Source organism: Sinocyclocheilus grahami, unplaced genomic scaffold (assembly GCF_001515645.1).
Source record: "Sinocyclocheilus grahami isolate Dianchi unplaced genomic scaffold, SAMN03320097.WGS_v1.1 scaffold327.1, whole genome shotgun sequence".
Lineage (NCBI taxonomy): Eukaryota > Metazoa > Chordata > Actinopteri > Cypriniformes > Cyprinidae > Sinocyclocheilus > Sinocyclocheilus grahami.
Genome location: NW_015505506.1, coordinates 1,050,932 through 1,068,720, shown reverse-complemented (window position 1 = coordinate 1,068,720; position 17,789 = coordinate 1,050,932). Strand labels below are relative to the sequence as shown.

The 17,789-nt window shown below is 37.2% G+C and overlaps 1 protein-coding gene across 4 annotated transcripts in view; it reads left to right on the top strand.

Moving 5' to 3' along the window:
- LOC107602467 (mitofusin-2-like) overlaps window positions 1-9,975 on the top strand; it is a 31,366-nt gene extending 21,391 nt beyond the window's left edge. For all 4 annotated transcript variants that reach the window (XM_016294979.1, XM_016294977.1, XM_016294978.1 and 1 more), the window contains exons 9-18: window positions 529-596; window positions 673-794; window positions 1,331-1,457; window positions 3,384-3,488; window positions 4,515-4,617; window positions 4,700-4,920; window positions 7,337-7,492; window positions 7,619-7,815; window positions 7,992-8,126; window positions 8,973-9,975. In XM_016294979.1, coding sequence (XP_016150465.1) covers window positions 529-596; window positions 673-794; window positions 1,331-1,457; window positions 3,384-3,488; window positions 4,515-4,617; window positions 4,700-4,920; window positions 7,337-7,492; window positions 7,619-7,815; window positions 7,992-8,126; window positions 8,973-9,042 — 1,304 coding nt within the window. In that variant the 3' untranslated portion in view covers window positions 9,043-9,975. The remainder of the gene's footprint in view (window positions 1-528; window positions 597-672; window positions 795-1,330; window positions 1,458-3,383; window positions 3,489-4,514; window positions 4,618-4,699; window positions 4,921-7,336; window positions 7,493-7,618; window positions 7,816-7,991; window positions 8,127-8,972) is intronic.
- The last annotated feature ends 7,814 nt before the right edge of the window (window positions 9,976-17,789 follow it).

The following is a 17,789-nucleotide window of genomic DNA, read 5'->3' as shown; positions in this document are numbered from 1 at the left end:
AAACCTGGGTGTTTTTAGGGGCGTGATATTCAAATGACGATTGTTTTCTGGCGCCACATTTATCAACATGCGATCATTCGTACGATGAGATCGGCGGCATACGAATGTTTCATAAATCACACGTGAACTCTGTCGTAAGTTGATTTGTGCGCACAGATCTGCGCTCGTTTCTACGTTAGATTGATAAATGAGGCCCATTGTGTGCCCAAATGCACATTAAACTCTGCACTGTACAGTGATAATCGTACTAAGCTATATTATCATTTAAGATTTATTCTGATTAACTGTGCAGCCCTATTTAGTCATTTTAATATTAGAATTGGTTTAGTTCTTATTTATTTTTTATCAACCCACAAACACCATGCAGTTCCCTGCGTTACAGCATCATCTTAAGTCAAATATTCTATCATATTTAGGTTCCTGTGAACATTGTGAACTTTAGTGTATGTGTGTCAAACTCTTTTATTTTTGAAAAAAAAACAAGAAAGCTCCTCTTTTCCCTGTACAGAGGTTGTTTTTGGATTTCAGGTGGTGCTCTGGCTGAAGGTTTTCAAGCGCGAATGTTTGAGTTTCAGAACTTTGAAAGGCGTTTTGAGGTGAGTGTTGTTGGGTTTGAGACTGTCATTGGGTTAAGCGTGCCTGTCTGACTTTCATGTACGTGTGTCCTTACAGGAGTGCATCTCGCAGTCAGCGGTGAAGACTAAGTTCGAGCAGCACACCATGAGAGCCAAGCAGATTTCTGAAGCTCTGCGTCTGATAATGGACTCTGTGCACATTGCAGCTCAAGAGCAGAGGTGAGCGCAAAGACGGTAATCCATCACACTCAACACTGATCCTCTGGTGACATTGAAATCAGAGCCTGACTGTGCTGTTATAGGAGACGAGGAGGAGGAGATATAAATGGTGGAGTCAAATGTTGAAATTAGGGATAATATCCACAACATATTTGAAAGGTTGCTGCTAATAAAAAATAAACCGTAATTTTGCATGATTTTCTGGAGCTATTACTCCAGTCTTCAGTGTCACATGATCCTTCGGCCATATTTGTACTGTAATATGACATTTTCTCACATTCAAATCAACAAGCTCTCGAATTTTGCTCTTCTCATACCAGCATGACTGCACATAAACCAAGCGACCTTCAAAATAGAGTTGCTGCTACTTGCATCACATGTGCTTAGGATACGGTGATCAGGAATCATATTGAGCTAACAGTCTTACATCAGCTTTATTAAAATGAATCTGCGTCTTCATTTGAAGGATAGCTTCTATGCATAGACTGAAATTAATATTTAGAATGATGAATTTTTGTGTGTGTGTTCTTGTTCAGGATTCATTGTTTAGAGGTGAAAGAGGAGAGGGAGGACAGGCTGGAGTTCATCGATAAACAGCTGGATCTGCTCACTCTGGACTGCAAGAGCAAAATCAAGAAGATCACAGAGGAGGTGGAGAAGCAGGTGAGACTGTTTTTCAGAACGTTACTAAGTAACTAACATCTAAGTCTACAAAAAAGCTCACTATGAAGCCAATTTGTAGTTTGATTTGTGTATACATGCTGGAGGAAGCTGAGCTACAATCACACTATCGAGGTCTGTTACAAACACAGCTGATGCTGGTTCATCATCACTTCTTGTCCTTCTGGATCTTTCTGCTGCGTTCGACACTGTTGATCACGGGATACTTCTCAACCGGCTACATCACTCCATTGGACTTAATAGCATCGTCCTGCGCTGGTTTGAGTCATACCTCATGGACAGATCTGAGTTTGTGGCCATGGGAAGCTCAAGGTCCCGTTCACATGCTGTTGGATGTGGGGTTCCACAGGGATCAGTTCTCTGACCTATTTTATTCATTCTCTACATGCTCCCACTTGGCAAAGTCATCAGTCGTTTGGGAACTTCCTTCCATTGTTACGCTGATGATACACAACTATATATGAAAGCTGATACTCACTCATCATCATCGTCATCATTAGCAACTTTATCTACACTCACTGCCTGTCTGGTGGAGATAAGGGTGTGGATGAATCATAACTTTCTCCAGCTGAATAGCTCAAAAACAGAAGCCATCCTCATTGGTTCCCTCATCAGATCCCTCATCAGATCAGAACATCTGCCATAACTTGCATTACATTTTATGGCCAGGACATTCCCTTATCACCATTAGTCACCAATCTTGGCGGTAGGATTGACCCTCATTTAACCTTTGAGGCTCACATTAAACATCTTTGCAAAACATAATTTCATCACCTCAGGAATATAGCCAGACTTCTTCCTACACTCACCTTACATGATGCTGAGAAACTCGTCCACGCATTTGTCTCCTCCAGACTAGACTACTGCAACATCCTGAAACTCCAGCACATACAAAATAGTGCCGCTAGGATCCTGAGGAGAGTGTGTAAATACAAACACATCACACCAATTTTTCAATCATTACACTGGCTTCCCATTTCTGCCCGCATCGAATACAAAGTATCCCTCCTCACACATCAGTGCATCCATGGCAATGCTCCCATTTACCTTAAAGAACTCCTCACCTAACAGATTTCAGCACATTCCCTCCGTTCCACAAACACGCTTCTTCTCACCCCTAGGACTAAGACTCGCACCATTGGGGATCGAGCCTTTTGCGCCGCCACCCCTCGCCTGTGGAATGCCCTCCCTGAACATCTGAGGGCTCCACAGACAAACTGATGGTTTTAAAAGGGGTCTAAAAACGTACCCGTTTAAAAAGTCTTTTAATATTTAATGTTTAAACTTTTGTGTTTATCTCAGTTGGTAGCTGGTTTTAATTATATTTTTATATTATTATGGCTCTTTTTGTAGCACTTTGAGATTTTCTTTAAAATGTAAAGTGCTTTATAAATAAAATGTATTATTATTATTATTATTTATATATGTTTTTAATTTTAATTATTATTATTTTTTTTGTTGCAAGTTTAAAGATGATAGTTTCCTTTTGAAATTGGTAAAAAAAAAAAAAAAGACTACTACATAAAGATGCAATTTTTTTCTCTCTCTCTGTTGGTCCTTATTTTATATTTTTTGTTAGGTCTTTTTGTTCTTTTGTTAAGTTTTAAGTCAAGTCACCTTTGTTTGTTTAGTGCTTTATACAATACTGGTTGTGTCTAAGCAGCTTTACAGTGTCAAACAGGAAAATAGTTTGTCAATAATGCAAGAAGACAATAACAGAGTCGTTTGCATATTAAATGGAAACGCATAATGTCATAATTTCAAGGCATTAGGTAATGGGTATTTTGCAAAACCTGATTATTGAAACAAGTATGGATTTGGAGTCTTTAGGAACTTTAATTTTCAATTTAAGTTTCAAACACTATAAAACTAGCCCTAATGAGGGTGTTTCCGTTTTTCATCCCGTAGGTATCTAACGCCATGGCAGAGGAGATCCGGAGACTGGCTGTGCTAGTGGAAGACTTCCACATTGACTTTCATCCTTCACAAGTGGTGCTCAAAGTATATAAGAACGTGAGTTGGACTTGAATTGGTCTTCCTCCAATCAGCCGCCCATGTCTTCTCCTCTTTATTTGTATGCTCTTTTATCAACTGTAGTTTTATGTTTAGTGTCAACATGCAGCTCTCCTCAAGGAAAACCCCTAGCTGCCCAGTAACATCATGTGATCTCATCGACGCCCTTGTCCTTGATCTTGTTAACTTTCATTTTTCATATGGCTGCGTATAGATTAAACCAATTAATAGCCAGGGCTTGAATTTCGGCGTGGGATTGTGCATAATTTTACTGCTTCCCGCAGTTTACGCTCTTGTGACGTGGGAAATTCCCACAAATATTTCAGAGTGAAAGACGCTCGGGACAGATGACGGAATGTATCATTTGCACATGCTTTTTAGTCTTACAATTTTAAACATTCAAGTGCTCAATTCAGTAATTGCGCGCTCTCTGTGAGACCCCTTTCTGTGAGCTCACACCTAAAGCGCTCGCACATAGAGCCGCATCTGAGAGCGCGCGACTACAGAATGAAGTTGTGTTGCACCTTATTGCACGTAAACGAACAAATACATACAAAATTAAGTCAAAATGCCCGTCTAGATGAGTATACACGTAAACGGTCGATTTATACTAAACATTGCCGGTTATAGGCTATTAAATGAATGTAAACAGTTGAGAAACAAAACTTATGTGTAACAGATCCGTGCATGAGGTCTTAAAGAGACAGCAACCTAAATAAAGCTGCTGCTGTCTGTCATTAATGTTTATTTATACATTGAAGACTATAACTAGTGTTATTTTAAAGTTAAATAGCCTCTCATTCTGCGCTGGTTGCTATTTGATCGCGTCATATCATTGTTCGGTACAATTTATTCGGTCTATTCGCTTATGCCGAATAATTTCGGTTGCCCAACATTCGGTGCATCCCTAATTAATTTAACAACATTTAATAATAGGTTAATGTGTAATCTTTGGTAGCTCTATTACATGATGGTGAAATGTCTTTTGTGTCATGTTATTTTGATGATTGAAATGATTGGTTTCAGGAGCTACACAAGCACATAGAGGATGGACTTGGCAGGAATATGTCTGAGAGATGCTCCTGTGCGATAACTGCAGCACTGCAAAACACACAGACTGAAATGATAGGTCGGTATCCCTCTCATACGGTGAGTTTTCATACAGCTCATCCAGTATCAGCAGCAGGTTAAAGTACTCCTGATCGTTCCAGAGGGCCTGAAGCCCCTGCTACCCATCGGGATTCGAGAGCAGGTGGATAAGATGGTGCCCAGACAGTGCTTCGCCCTCAGCTACGACCTCAACTGTGACAAACTCTGCAGCGACTTTCAGGAAGACATCGGCTTCCACTTCTCTCTGGGCTGGACCATGCTGGTCAACCGCTTCCTGGGTCCCAAAAACACACGCCGCGCTCTCATGGGCTACAATGACCAGGTAGCACGTGTTAATTGCAGACTTCTGTTTTGTAATAATGTTCAGATTTGTCCATCTAAATCAGGGTGTCCAATCCTGGTTCTGTAAGGCCAACATCCTACATATTTCTTCTCTGGGATAGAAGGCTTCTATGCTTTGGCGAGCATAGTGCTGCAAGACAGAGCTTAAAACATGGAAGAAAAAAATTATATTCCTTAAAGTATACTCAATAAACAATGCAATATGAATTAGTATTGATTCTAGAAAAAAAAAGAAATCTATTTCAAAATTGTGAAACAAAAAATGCTATGCAGTGGAGCCAATGTTTGTAGCTGCATCTGTATCTGTAACAATCACAAAATTATTTGTATCTGTTTTCGAATAAAACTGGTAGTAGGCGGGGCTTGAACCGGAAGTTCATACAGTTACTTAAGAAGATCGTAATCTGTTTTTTTTTCAATCTCTTTTTTTGTAGTTATCACTGTACAAATATGCCGTGTTTAACTAAAATAATATATTTTTTTATGATTTTAACATTTAAATATCTTCTAACTGTCGGAGCCGATACTCTTGTATAGGCAGTAAAATGGCTTGGGGACCTTTCGTGATCCGATAAATAAATATTTAAATATCTTCTAATTGAAGCAGTAAGGGCTCCTATGCAGTTTGGAAATATGGAAATTGATTTAAGTCATTTCCAGGAAATGCACGGTGAAAGGTAACTGCAACACTGATATTTTATTTGCGCTTATTTCATTCATAGAGTTTACACTCACTTACTTCACACACTCGTTATTGCGTAGTGATTTTAAAGGTTTATGTAAAATAACACGATTTATCCTGGCTCACTGTTTGTGCAGTTTGGAAAAGTATGGAAAAAAGAGAACGGAGTATGGAAAAATATGTGTTTCGACTATTTGCCCTATTCAGTGTTCTAAAATATAAAATTTATAATTTCTAAAAACACATTCATCATACAAGCAGAGTAAGGACGCACGATATTGGATTTTTTCCGATATGCCGATAATTGTAAACTAATTTTGGCCGATGCCGAGATATAATTATTTTTAATTTTGGTTAGTTTTTAACAAGAACTTATTTGTTAGAATTAAATAAACAATAATAGTTATTTTATAATTACAGTACATTGAAGATTTAAAAATAACTATAAATAAACTATATATTAATCACTGCATTTCTTTTTCAGAAAGATGCAGTGGTAAGCTTAACAATTTATTTTATGATATAACATGTATAAATGGTCTAAAGCAAGTTGTACAAATTCTGAAAATCTTTTAGAGCTCATAATCTGTTTAAAAAATATAACATATTATACATTAATGAATAAATCAGTATATACAGGTGCATCTCAATAAATTAGAATGTCGTGGAAAAGTTCATTTATTTCAGTAATTCAACTCAAATTGTGGAACTCGTGTATTAAATAAATTCAGTGCACACAGACTGAAGTAGTTTAAGCCTTTGGTTCTTTTAATTGTGATGATTTTGGCTCACATTTAACAAAAACCCACCAATTCACTATCTCAACAAATTAGAATATGGTGACATGCCAATCAGCTAATCAACTCAAAACACCTGCAAAGGTTTCCCGAGCCTTCAAAATGGTCTCTCAGTTTGGTTCACTAGGCTACACAATCATGGGGAAGACTGCTGAACTGACAGTTGTCCAGAAGACAATCATTGACACCCTTCACAAGGAGGCTAAGCCACAAACATTCATTGCCAAAGAAGCTGGCTGTTCACAGAGTGCTGTATCCAAGCATGTTAACAGAAAGTTGAGTGGAAGGAAAAATTGTGGAAGAAAAAGATGCACAGCCAACCAGGCTGCCGCTGCAGTGCTATTACTGTTTACTCTATCACACACCTGACGTCATTCTGTACGTGCATTCTCAGTTTAAATGCAGATCCAAAACAGTGAATCTAATCACCATTCAGGCAAAACTGCTTCAAGAATGAGACGCAATGCTGACGTGATATAATCGCTAGCACACCCTGAGCACATGTGAGTTAATGTATTCCTCTTATCGGCAAGACATATCGGCATAATTTTTCATATCGGGCCAATGCCGGTATTTATATTTAAAGCCATTATCGGCCAATTCCGATATTGGTCCGATAATATCGTGTATCCCTAAAGCAGAGAGATTTCACGACAAACGTTTTGTGATCATTTGAACACGACTGAATTAATTCAAGCGCACATTTTCATTACACAGAACTCTTTAAGCGAGTCTTGAACTTGCAAATGTGTAGGCCTAGTAGAAAATGCGTATGTATCGAAGTTGATTATTAGCCTACTCTTGACAGAGAACTTGTTTGGTTTTTGAGAGACCGAGACGCGGCTGTTTGATTGGCGAACGTGCTGTGCTTGTTCCATTCATTCGTGTATCAAAATCATTGTGTTCTGTGTTGTCAGGTTCCCAGGCCTCTGGCCATCACTCCGGTCAGCACCAGTGTGCCTCCTTTCCCTCAAGGATCCATGATCCAGGAAGAGCTTATGGTTTCCATGGTAACAGGATTGGCATCACTCACCTCTCGGACATCAATGGGCATTATAGTCGTAGGAGGAGTGGTAAGATCATAATCTCTGATGCACTAAAAAATATAATGCACATTCTGTCTTCATTTACTCACCGTCATCTCCTGGTCTAATGACTTGGAATATCAAACGGATGAAAGCGGTGTGATTGTGTCTCAGATCTGGAAGGCAGTGGGCTGGAGGCTCATCGCTCTGTCTGTGGGTCTCTATGGGCTACTGTACGTTTATGAGAGACTCACCTGGACCACAAGGGCCAAAGAGAGAGCATTTAAAAGACAGTTTGTGGAGTACGCCAGCGAGAAGCTACAGCTCATCGTCAGCTACACGGGATCCAACTGCAGCCATCAGGTTCAGCAGTAAGTCCGAGTCTCAGTCTGTAGCAAAGGAAAGTCATGCCCAATCCTATGTGCCCTCCTCTAGTGGAGAAATTAAATATATGAAGTATATGTTTTTTGAGAGATATGCTTTCTGTAGTTGTGTTTTTTCGACCATTGTTGAATCCAGCCTGCTTAACTATGAATGTTTGTCCCAGGGAGCTGGCTGGCACCTTCTCTCAGCTCTGTCAGCAGGTGGACGTGACCAGACAGCAGCTGGACGATGAAATCCGGGATTTGAACTGCAAGATCGAACAGTTGGACGGCCTGCAGAGTAAAGCCAAGCTGCTCAGGTGAGAGTCTGTGATATCACATCATATGACTTTGCTGTTTGGTTGCAGTCGACTCTCTTGTTCAGGAATAGATAGTAGACTGTGACAACATATATGCTACAGTTTAAAGGTTTGGAGTCAGGGAGATTTTTAAAATAAATTCATGCTTTTATTCAGAAAGGATGCCATAAATTGATCCGAATTGACTGTAAAGACATTTATAATAAAGATTTCTATTTCAAATAAATGCTGTTCTTTTGAACTTTATAGTCACCAGAAAATCTGGAGTAATGATACTGAAAATTCAGCATTGTCATCGCATTTTAAAATATATAAAAATTGCAAACAGTCATTTTGAATTGTAATCATATTTCACAATATTGCTGTTTTTACTGCATTTTTGATCAAATAAATGCAGCCTTGGTGAACATGAGACTTTACAAACCCCAAACTTTTTCAGAACCATTTCAACCAACTAAACCGAAGTAAAATAATGCACATTTTAGTTACAATCATCAAGATATGTTTTCATAACAGGTTTTACTGGAAATGATCTAAACATTTTCTTTATAAATGCACCGGTATATACCTAATTGTAAATATCAATATATACTTGCATGTATGTTTTGGACTTCTATGAACATTTTTAACAAACGTCATTGGACTTTCAGAGCTGATTTGTGGAAATTCATTCAACTCTATGGCTCAGTTTAAAAATGTCTTGTGCTAGTGAGTTATAACTCAAGTTAGCAGGGGGAAAACTAGTATGCGGCTCTGCCCTTTACAAAACTTACTGGCCAAAAATAAAGCACAGCAAAATCATTTTGAATATTTATGATGTTCATTTTATTGTGATTTCTTCCCCAGGAATAAAGCTGGCTGGCTGGACAGTGAACTCAACATGTTTACCCAGCAGTACCTTCAACAGGGCCGATAGGGATATGTCTGAACACTGCTGCATTTAGAATCGAACACCTAGCCATGCTTTCAACCATTTATTTCAGCATACCAAATATTGCTCATCACATATTTCTTTTTTCTATCAGTATTGTTGTTTTTTTTGCATTTGAGAATTCAGTGACATGCAACTTTGAAGAGAGCTTTTTTTTGTACACTGTTTCTTTTGTATTTAATACAGGGGTTATTATTTATTCTCGAGTAAAGAGGTCGTGTAAACAGCTTGGCCTCTTTGTAGATTGTGCTATATAAGAGAAATCTGGATCTGGCAACATTAAAAAAAGGAAGCGGACATTTTGAATGAAATCAGCAATATGTTCTAGTGCCTAATTTCCCCCCCATAGCTGCACTGTTTTACTACTAATCATATGATTAGTATTGATATGGGAAAAATTAATATTAGTTATTTATGAATTGGATAGGAAAACCAGATTTATGCATATAATTACATTGTACATTTATTCCACTACTGTCATCCACACCTGAAAGCTAATCTGAGAGATCAGACTGTAAATGTACGGGATGCACTACTAACCTGTTAGTTCCTGCGAGTTATGTGTATGCTAACCTGTTTCGTTTGGATTATGATGTGTGCCAAGTGTTGAAGAACGTCATCAGGAGAAGCTCTCGTGATGTGCACTTTATATTTTGCTGCTGTAATGCATTAATTTCCAGAAGGTTCCTTAGAAAGAGAAAGGTACAGTGACCTGTCAACAGTAATGTTATATAGATGAGCATGCAGAGTCATTCACTATTACTGCTAGATGAAATAATAAAGTGACACTTGAAAAAGGAATGATGGCTTGATTTGTCTCTGTGAAGGATATGCTAAATGTCAGTTCTTCTTTCTAAAATGATGCTTAAAAAGCACGAGTTTCTGTTTCATCCTTTTAATAGGCACATGCACACTTTAAAAAAAAATTGGAAAAAATATTCTTGCAGAGATATATTCACTTTGCTTTTTTATTTATTTATTCATTTCAAATGTTTTACAGGCTCAGCAGCCCATTAATAGTTGAAGTCAAGGATCCCACAGTGCTGGAAAACCTGGATACATTTGGGAATTTCAGGGGGAAAAAAAGGTCCTGGGAAAATCATGGAAATTAATAAATCTTAAAATCAACAAAACAGTCAATCAAGATATAGTTGTGTAGTCAGCAGAGCTGGGCGAAAACTGATTACATAATCAGTAATTGGAGTATATTACATTTGAAAATACTCGTAATCTGATTACAGTTACTTTTTATAGATTACATATTCACACAATGACTAATAATTACTCCTCATTTATTGATTCACCCTAATTCTTTTTTTCTCTCTCTTAAATTTTCCGTTCTAAAAATCCTAATGTCATACTGTTTAGACTATATTCACAAATACTGTAAATAAATTTGCAAACCATGCTTCTGAATTAGAGGGAAAATGCACCTCTCAAGCAATTAGACCATGAAGCCGTGTGAAACGCATATGTTACTGAACACTGAACACTGGTGGTGTATAGCTGTGAGGCACTGTCCTCATATCCAGAGTGACTCTTCAGTATATATCTCTTGTGTGATGTCGTTGTTGTTTTCATGTTTTTGTCAGACAAACCTCTTAAAATAAAATATTTACTTCTTGATATTTCAAATAATTTAACAACACATTCACATGTTCTCTGTTGGCGGTTACTGGTTATGTTAACATGCAGGTAAACAAATAAAATATTTATATTTTTTAGTGTCGAAGTGTTACAATTATATTTTATTTTACATTTTTACGATTTGATTAATAATTCGCTTTTTTATCAACTCACTATTTCACTCTATCAACTCACTAATGTAATGTTTAATGCATTTTATGATGTTGATATCACAAAATGGAATATATTTTATTTCTCTTTGCTTTTTTTGTATCAATATGGTATGTTTAATTGTAAGTTTAAAACAAGTTTGATCGTTTTTCTAGTTATGCTTAACTCTTTGGCAAGACCTACTTTAGAAATATTTGTGAGTGTGATATAAATTAATTCTTAAAAACTCTTTATCCGATTTTATATATATATACTGTAAAAAAATCTGTAAAATTTACGGTAAAAACTGACAGCGGTGGTTGCTGGAATTTTACCATAAAAAATACGGTAGCAATGCTTTAGGTTTTACAGTTTTAACTTAAATTTACAGTTAAATACCGTAATTTCATTAACTGATATAATGTTAATATACCAACCTATTGAAGTACTGAAGTCAGTTTTGTACCTTTGTAATACACTGATAACCACCAAATGCAGGAGGTGATGAGAAAGTCACATGATGAACCAAAGCCCATCACAAGCAGCTTTTAAATAATAACATATATAGAAGGTGCACAGTGTGTCATTCACACAAACACTAAACACCATCACGGTAACACACATGAAACTGAAATAATGCAATAAACATTAATTTAACAACATTAGGTGTAACACACAACCCTAATATACAAAACTGATAAGAAAAAACTAAGAAGAAACATAGTTATTTCAACAAAAAAACATCAAATTTGAAATGTAACGCAGGGAATTCTGGGAGTCAATTTACGGTTATTCACTGTAAATTATACGGTCTTTTTACACTTCCAAAACATACATATATATATATATATATATCTTTACCTTTCTTATATTTAAATAAAATACATACATACATACATACATACATACATACAAACATTTGGGATGTTGTTTATCCAACCCCTTTATCTATGAATATTTTAATATTTTTTCCTCCCACCCCTAGTAGATTTGCTGGTTACGGTTGATGCATATCATGAAATTAAAATCCACGATCATATATTATGATAATGGTACAATGACTTCGCTTTCTGACAGGCACGATACATTTGAATGTACTACTTAATTAAAGGAAACTAATTAAAGGTCCTTTAAGTTGGACATTAATATGCCAAGGCTGAAAGTTTCAATTTGTTGTTTAATTAATCAAATTATTTTAGAGAGTTAGGCAATTTAAACACATTTTTGGAGAGAGAGAGAGAGAGAGAAAAAGTTTTGAGGTACTCCAAGTGTCTCACTGGGCAGTTTTGTCATTTAGTTCCTTTGGAAAATGTAACGGACACAATCATTCATTTTTACACACTTTTTAAAACACGTTCCACAAGAGTGTGTCAAAGTTTGGAGCTGCTGTCCATCCATAAGGCCCAGAAGTAACGTCCAAGCCAGCAGTTATAAGAACATGTTCAAGCCCTAATTATTATCCGAGCCATTACATGAAAAACCTCCATTTATAACCCTGATGCTTCAGTTTTCAAACAGTAATTAAGGCCTTAATGAACAGAGCTCTGCTGCCCCCACCTCACATCCCTGAGCTCATTTGCATGTTAATTATCATTAGTGTCATGGGGGAAAGAGCCCATAACAGCTAAATTAGCAGCTCAATCATGTTTTTGGCAACTCAGAGTGTCACTGAAGCACAACAGGACATAACAGTCCAGTCCCTCTCTGTCTGAAACAATCTTGTGCTCTTTTTCTTTTACTACTACTATATTAGCTACTACTAAAACTAATAATAACATATTCAAATGTAGGTGAAAAAGTCTTTTAGTAAAAGAGGCTTTACTGAAGTGTGAATAGGGTATCCTATATGTCAAATAAAGAGTTGTGTATCTTCATGTTAATGAACTGTTTTACCAAAAGAGGGCGACAGAGCATCCCATTTCACAATGCTCAACGTGAAAAAATAAATAAAAATCAGCATGTGCAATGCTAATGTGCATATTAAAATTATTTATTTGTTTCTTTAAACAAGTGGGCCACTGAGTAGATCATTAAAAATGGGGTTGATCGATAAAAAATCCTGGTTGACGATTGATTTCAATACAATTCTACTGAATGCATTTAAAGTTTAGACATACACTACTATTTAATTTGTTTGAAATGATGTAAATGTGGTCATACTTATGAAATTTAACCCGTCGATCAACTCAAACTGTAAAACGAATCCTATAATTTTACATGCTGAGATGTGATCACTTTAGTCATTAAACAGCTAAAAGGGAAATTTTTGACTTTATCTAAAGACTGCAATTAAACTTTTATCTTCCCTAAAAGACAGGCAAGTGACTGATTATGCTAAAAAAAATATTGACAAGATTATATATATATAAACTCTAGCCTATTCTGCGTCTTCATCATCATCATCATTTTTTTTCAGATTTGTTGGTCATATTTTGAGCCTGTGAAAAGAAATGAATTGGGGCTTGGTTACAATGAGAACAAGACTCTTATAATCTTATAATATAACTAATATTTATACCATGCAGACGCAGCACCTCTTTCATGCAGCTTTTTCTCAGTAATTACAGATTGTGCCTTACATAGATAGGCTATTTGATAATGAAGTCATTTTAGTCATCAAACGTTTTGGAAAATGGATGAGTGTTGGATATAAGGTAGCCTGTTTTAGAAGATTTGATTTGAATGAATTTGATGTCACAAATTTGCAAGTGCATGCACTCTTTTCCGTGTCCTGACGGAGTGAGAGCTGAGCTGCAGAGTCAGAGTCAGGTGACTGCAGTCCTGCAACAGCACAGAGCTGCTTCTTCATGATGTGAGATGATATGTCCCTCAATTACTAGTCTGATCTCTGGATATTTCATACATCCAGTCGTCTTGTGACTGATATAGGCTAATACACGATACTCTTGTTTCGCACTGGTTCCCTACATTGCAATACCACTAACAAACCAGCAGCTATAGACATTAAACTGCACTTCTGCAGCAGACCAATATATCTCTGCCCTTGTGAAAAAGAAGTGCACTTAATTGTATTGAAAGTGCTCTTGTTGTGTACTTTAAAGGGTTAGTTCACCCAAAAATGTAAATTCTGTCATTAATTACTCACCCTCATGTCGTTCTAAACCCGTAAGACCTTCGTTCATCTTTGAAACACAAATTAAGATATTTCTGATGAATTCTGAGAGCTCTCTGACCCTCCCATAGACAGCAAGGTAACTACCACGATCAAGGTCCAGAAACGTAGCAAGGAGATCGGTAAAATAGTCCATGTGACATCAGGAGTTCAACCGTAATTATACGAAGCTACGAGAATACTTTTTGTACGCAAAAATAACAAAAATAATGACTTTATTCAACAATTCGTCTCCTCCTGTAGCGCCATTTTGGAGAGTATCCTCTGAACGCAAACAGCGTATGCTATTCTGTGTCAGCTGCAGACTAGCACAGCATCCCGCGGGATGTCCCATTGCTGAGCTCTCAGAACTCATCAGAAATATCTTAAATTGTGTTCCGAAGATGAACGGAGGTCTTACGGGTTTGGAACAACACGAGGGTGAGTAATTAATGACAGAATTTTCATTTTTGGGTGAACTAACCCTTTAACTCTTAAAAGTTTTTAAAAACGATAATAATAACAAAATAAAAGGCCACTTGAGTGTACTTAAATAGACTTTCATGACTGATTCTTAATACACTTAAGTACACTTTTTTCAATTTTGGGAGAACAATATTCAGTTTTACTCTTCAATTTTAAAAATGCATGTATTGCTGTGTCATAAAAATAACAGTAAATAAAATAAATATTGATCTTTTTTTAATCACTACGAAAATCATTGTTAAGCTATATCATGACTAAAATTCATCAAACACTTACAATGTGTTAGTTCTGGTTGTTTTGCAGTGCTTTAGTGCTATATATTCATGCTGAATGTAAAACCCTAAGGGTGGTCTCATCGTTGCAGATTTATGAACCTCTTTTCACACCTAACAGCCTAATTAAGTAGGGCTGGCATTAAATGAGTGTAATTTAGTCCATGGCTGTGCCAGATCTACGACTGCTGTAGATCATCAGAGTGGATGCTGCTCACCAAACCCAGACTCCTGCTCTGGATTCCACCGCACGGATGAATGGATGGAGGACAGGGACATTTGATTTTGGAATAAGAGCATGTCTTCCTGGAGCGAGATGTGCGTACACAGCTGTGTAAGTAACGGAGTTTATCCTGCATCACCTGCAAGCAATGAAAAGCAGCGCTTCAGCATTCTGCTCAGAGAAGATCCCATGCCAACCTGAGTGAGCCAGAGCCAGAGCCAGAGCCAGAGCCAGAGCCAGAGCTCGCGTTAAACAACACACAGATCAATGTCATCTAACTCGAACACTGATTTGGAATAAGAGCATGTCTTCCTGGAGCGAGATGTGCGTACACAGCTGTGTAAGTAACGGAGTTTATCCTGCATCACCTGCAAGCAATGAAAAGCAGCGCTTCAGCATTCTGCTCAGAGAAGATAGCCAGAGCCAGAGCCAGAGCCAGAGCCAGAGCCAGAGCCAGAGCTCTCGTTAAACAACACACAGATCAATGTCATCTAACTCGAACACTTTCAAGTGATTATTCACAATAATAATCAATAAGATCACAAACTTTCTTTTAAAGGTATAGCCTACTTCTTACAGAATATTAGTATTAATAGCGTTTGCTAATTAATAATGTTTGCTAAAGTAACCATCACTTTTTTCAGATTTTCATGGATGAAACAACGGATGAAGCAAAATGAAGCACCAAACAATCACCCAGAGCACACTAGCAACAACGTAGCAATGTTCTAGCAATGCCATCATGCATAAATCATGCACAGCATAAATACTGTTTTAAACGTTTAGGGTCAGTAAGATTTTTTAAATACTTTAATTAAAAGATGCAAGGATGCAAAAATACTTTTGCATTAAATACTTTAATACTTTTGCAAGGATGCAAAAAAAAAATAAAAACAATAATTACTGATCTTTTAAACTTTATGTTCAAAGAATCCTGAAAGAAAAAAAAAATCACAGTTTCCACCAAATGTGAGTTTCTCGGGCAAATCAGCATATTATACTGATTTCTGAAGGATCATGTGACACTGAAGACTGGAGTTATGATGCTGAAAATACAGCTTTGATCACAGGAATAAATTACATTTTATAATATGTTACAATAGGAAACAATTATTTTAAATTGCAATAACATGTCACAATTTTACTGTAATTTTAATCAAATAAATCCAGCTTTGGTGAGCATAAAAAAACTTATTTAAAGAACATAAAAATCGACCAACTCCAACATTCATGCTACATAGCCTATGCACTGTAATATATACTTTTTCAAAAAAAATTTTTTCCCTATGATCATGTATTGCATTTATTATAATGTATATATTATCATTAGGCTACCTCTTCTTCTTCTTTTTTGTTGGTTTGCTGATTTGAGTACCTCAACTTTCAAATTCTCTTCTTCCTTTGCAGCTACTTTTATCAATTCGAATGTGTCATGAATATGATTTAGTTTGGTTTATAACAAACAGAGAGGTGTAACCATCGTTGTGACGACGTTTCCTCAGTTTCAGAAAGTTTTGTTCACTTCCTCTTCATGTGTTCCCCTCTTAGTAATGACCCAGAAACCTTACTCGGACTTGTTGAATTCATAGAGAGAATATATTTCAGAACCACTGTGGGGGTTTATTTATGCAAAATTATAAAAACTGATCAAACTCCAGCGTTATATATATATATAGCGGGATGCAGAACGGGCAACATTTAATCGATTTCTAGATCAGCAATTAAAATGAAAGAAGTTGGACTGCATATAATAGAATTATTCCTCCTCCATTATTTAGCCAACAGCCAAAATTGTGGTTGTGATTATATCAGTCTGTGACGCTTCGGAGGGTTTTATCCAATGATATCAGTTCCCACAGAAATATTTCCCGTCACACAAGCTTTTACAACGAGGGCGGGTGGATCGTTGCTGTCTGAGGTTTTAGATTTCCATTAACCCGATGTGTGTGTAATAGCCCTCGTTTTCTTGTTTCGTTCTGTTTTATATGCTAGCCGTGTTCTTAAAGAGCTTTGGCTAGCAGTGCTTGGCTTCACATGCTGAAATGGCCCTCTTTGATCTCACATCTTGGCTATCGTTTAAGCACAGCCTGGTCATTGCGGTTCGATTTTACAGCCGCAACCCGGTGCAGACAGACTGATGTCTATTAAAATCGTACAACTGAAGATAAGCATGCGGACAGATAGGCAGCAGTTGAATAGAAGCAACTGCAGTGCAGTGACTGGTCAATGCCAGGACGCGCGCTATTAAAGCACAAAGTGCCAGTCGGAGCCACACTGATGTCATATATGAGCTGAGGGTGGGCACTGGGCACCAAGGGACAATATGCTCTTTATACATGCTGCTGCGCTCCAAGGCAGAAACATTGTTCGGCAATAAAACATTCTGGAATCAAAACCACATGCTCCGAAGTGTAGGACACGCTTTACATCGCATTGCGAAGCTGTTGCGCGACTGGGGACCGCGGGCTCCCGAGTCATGCCACACTGGTGTTGGACATTGCAGATTTTCATTTGTATCAGGAAGCTGAAATGAAGACCAGACTCGCTCTGAGACGGGCTGCAGGAAAGCGGGGTGGGGGGTTATGGAGATTTCAGGTGCTGTGGAACAGATCGCTTTGAGTTGACTGCTTTGACAGCTTCACAATTTGCTGCGTTTTGTTAACTACCGTTAACACAAAACAGAATTTTCTTTTCTTTCCCTAATGCTGACTATTTTAAAGAAGAGTATAGTCTTATAGACCTTGTGAAAAAGAAGTGCACCGTTGCGCTACAAGAGTCCTTCATAATAAACTTTGTGTCATAATAAACTGTGTCATTTATTTGTAATTTGTAATGCTAAATGTGCAAAGATGCATTTCAAATA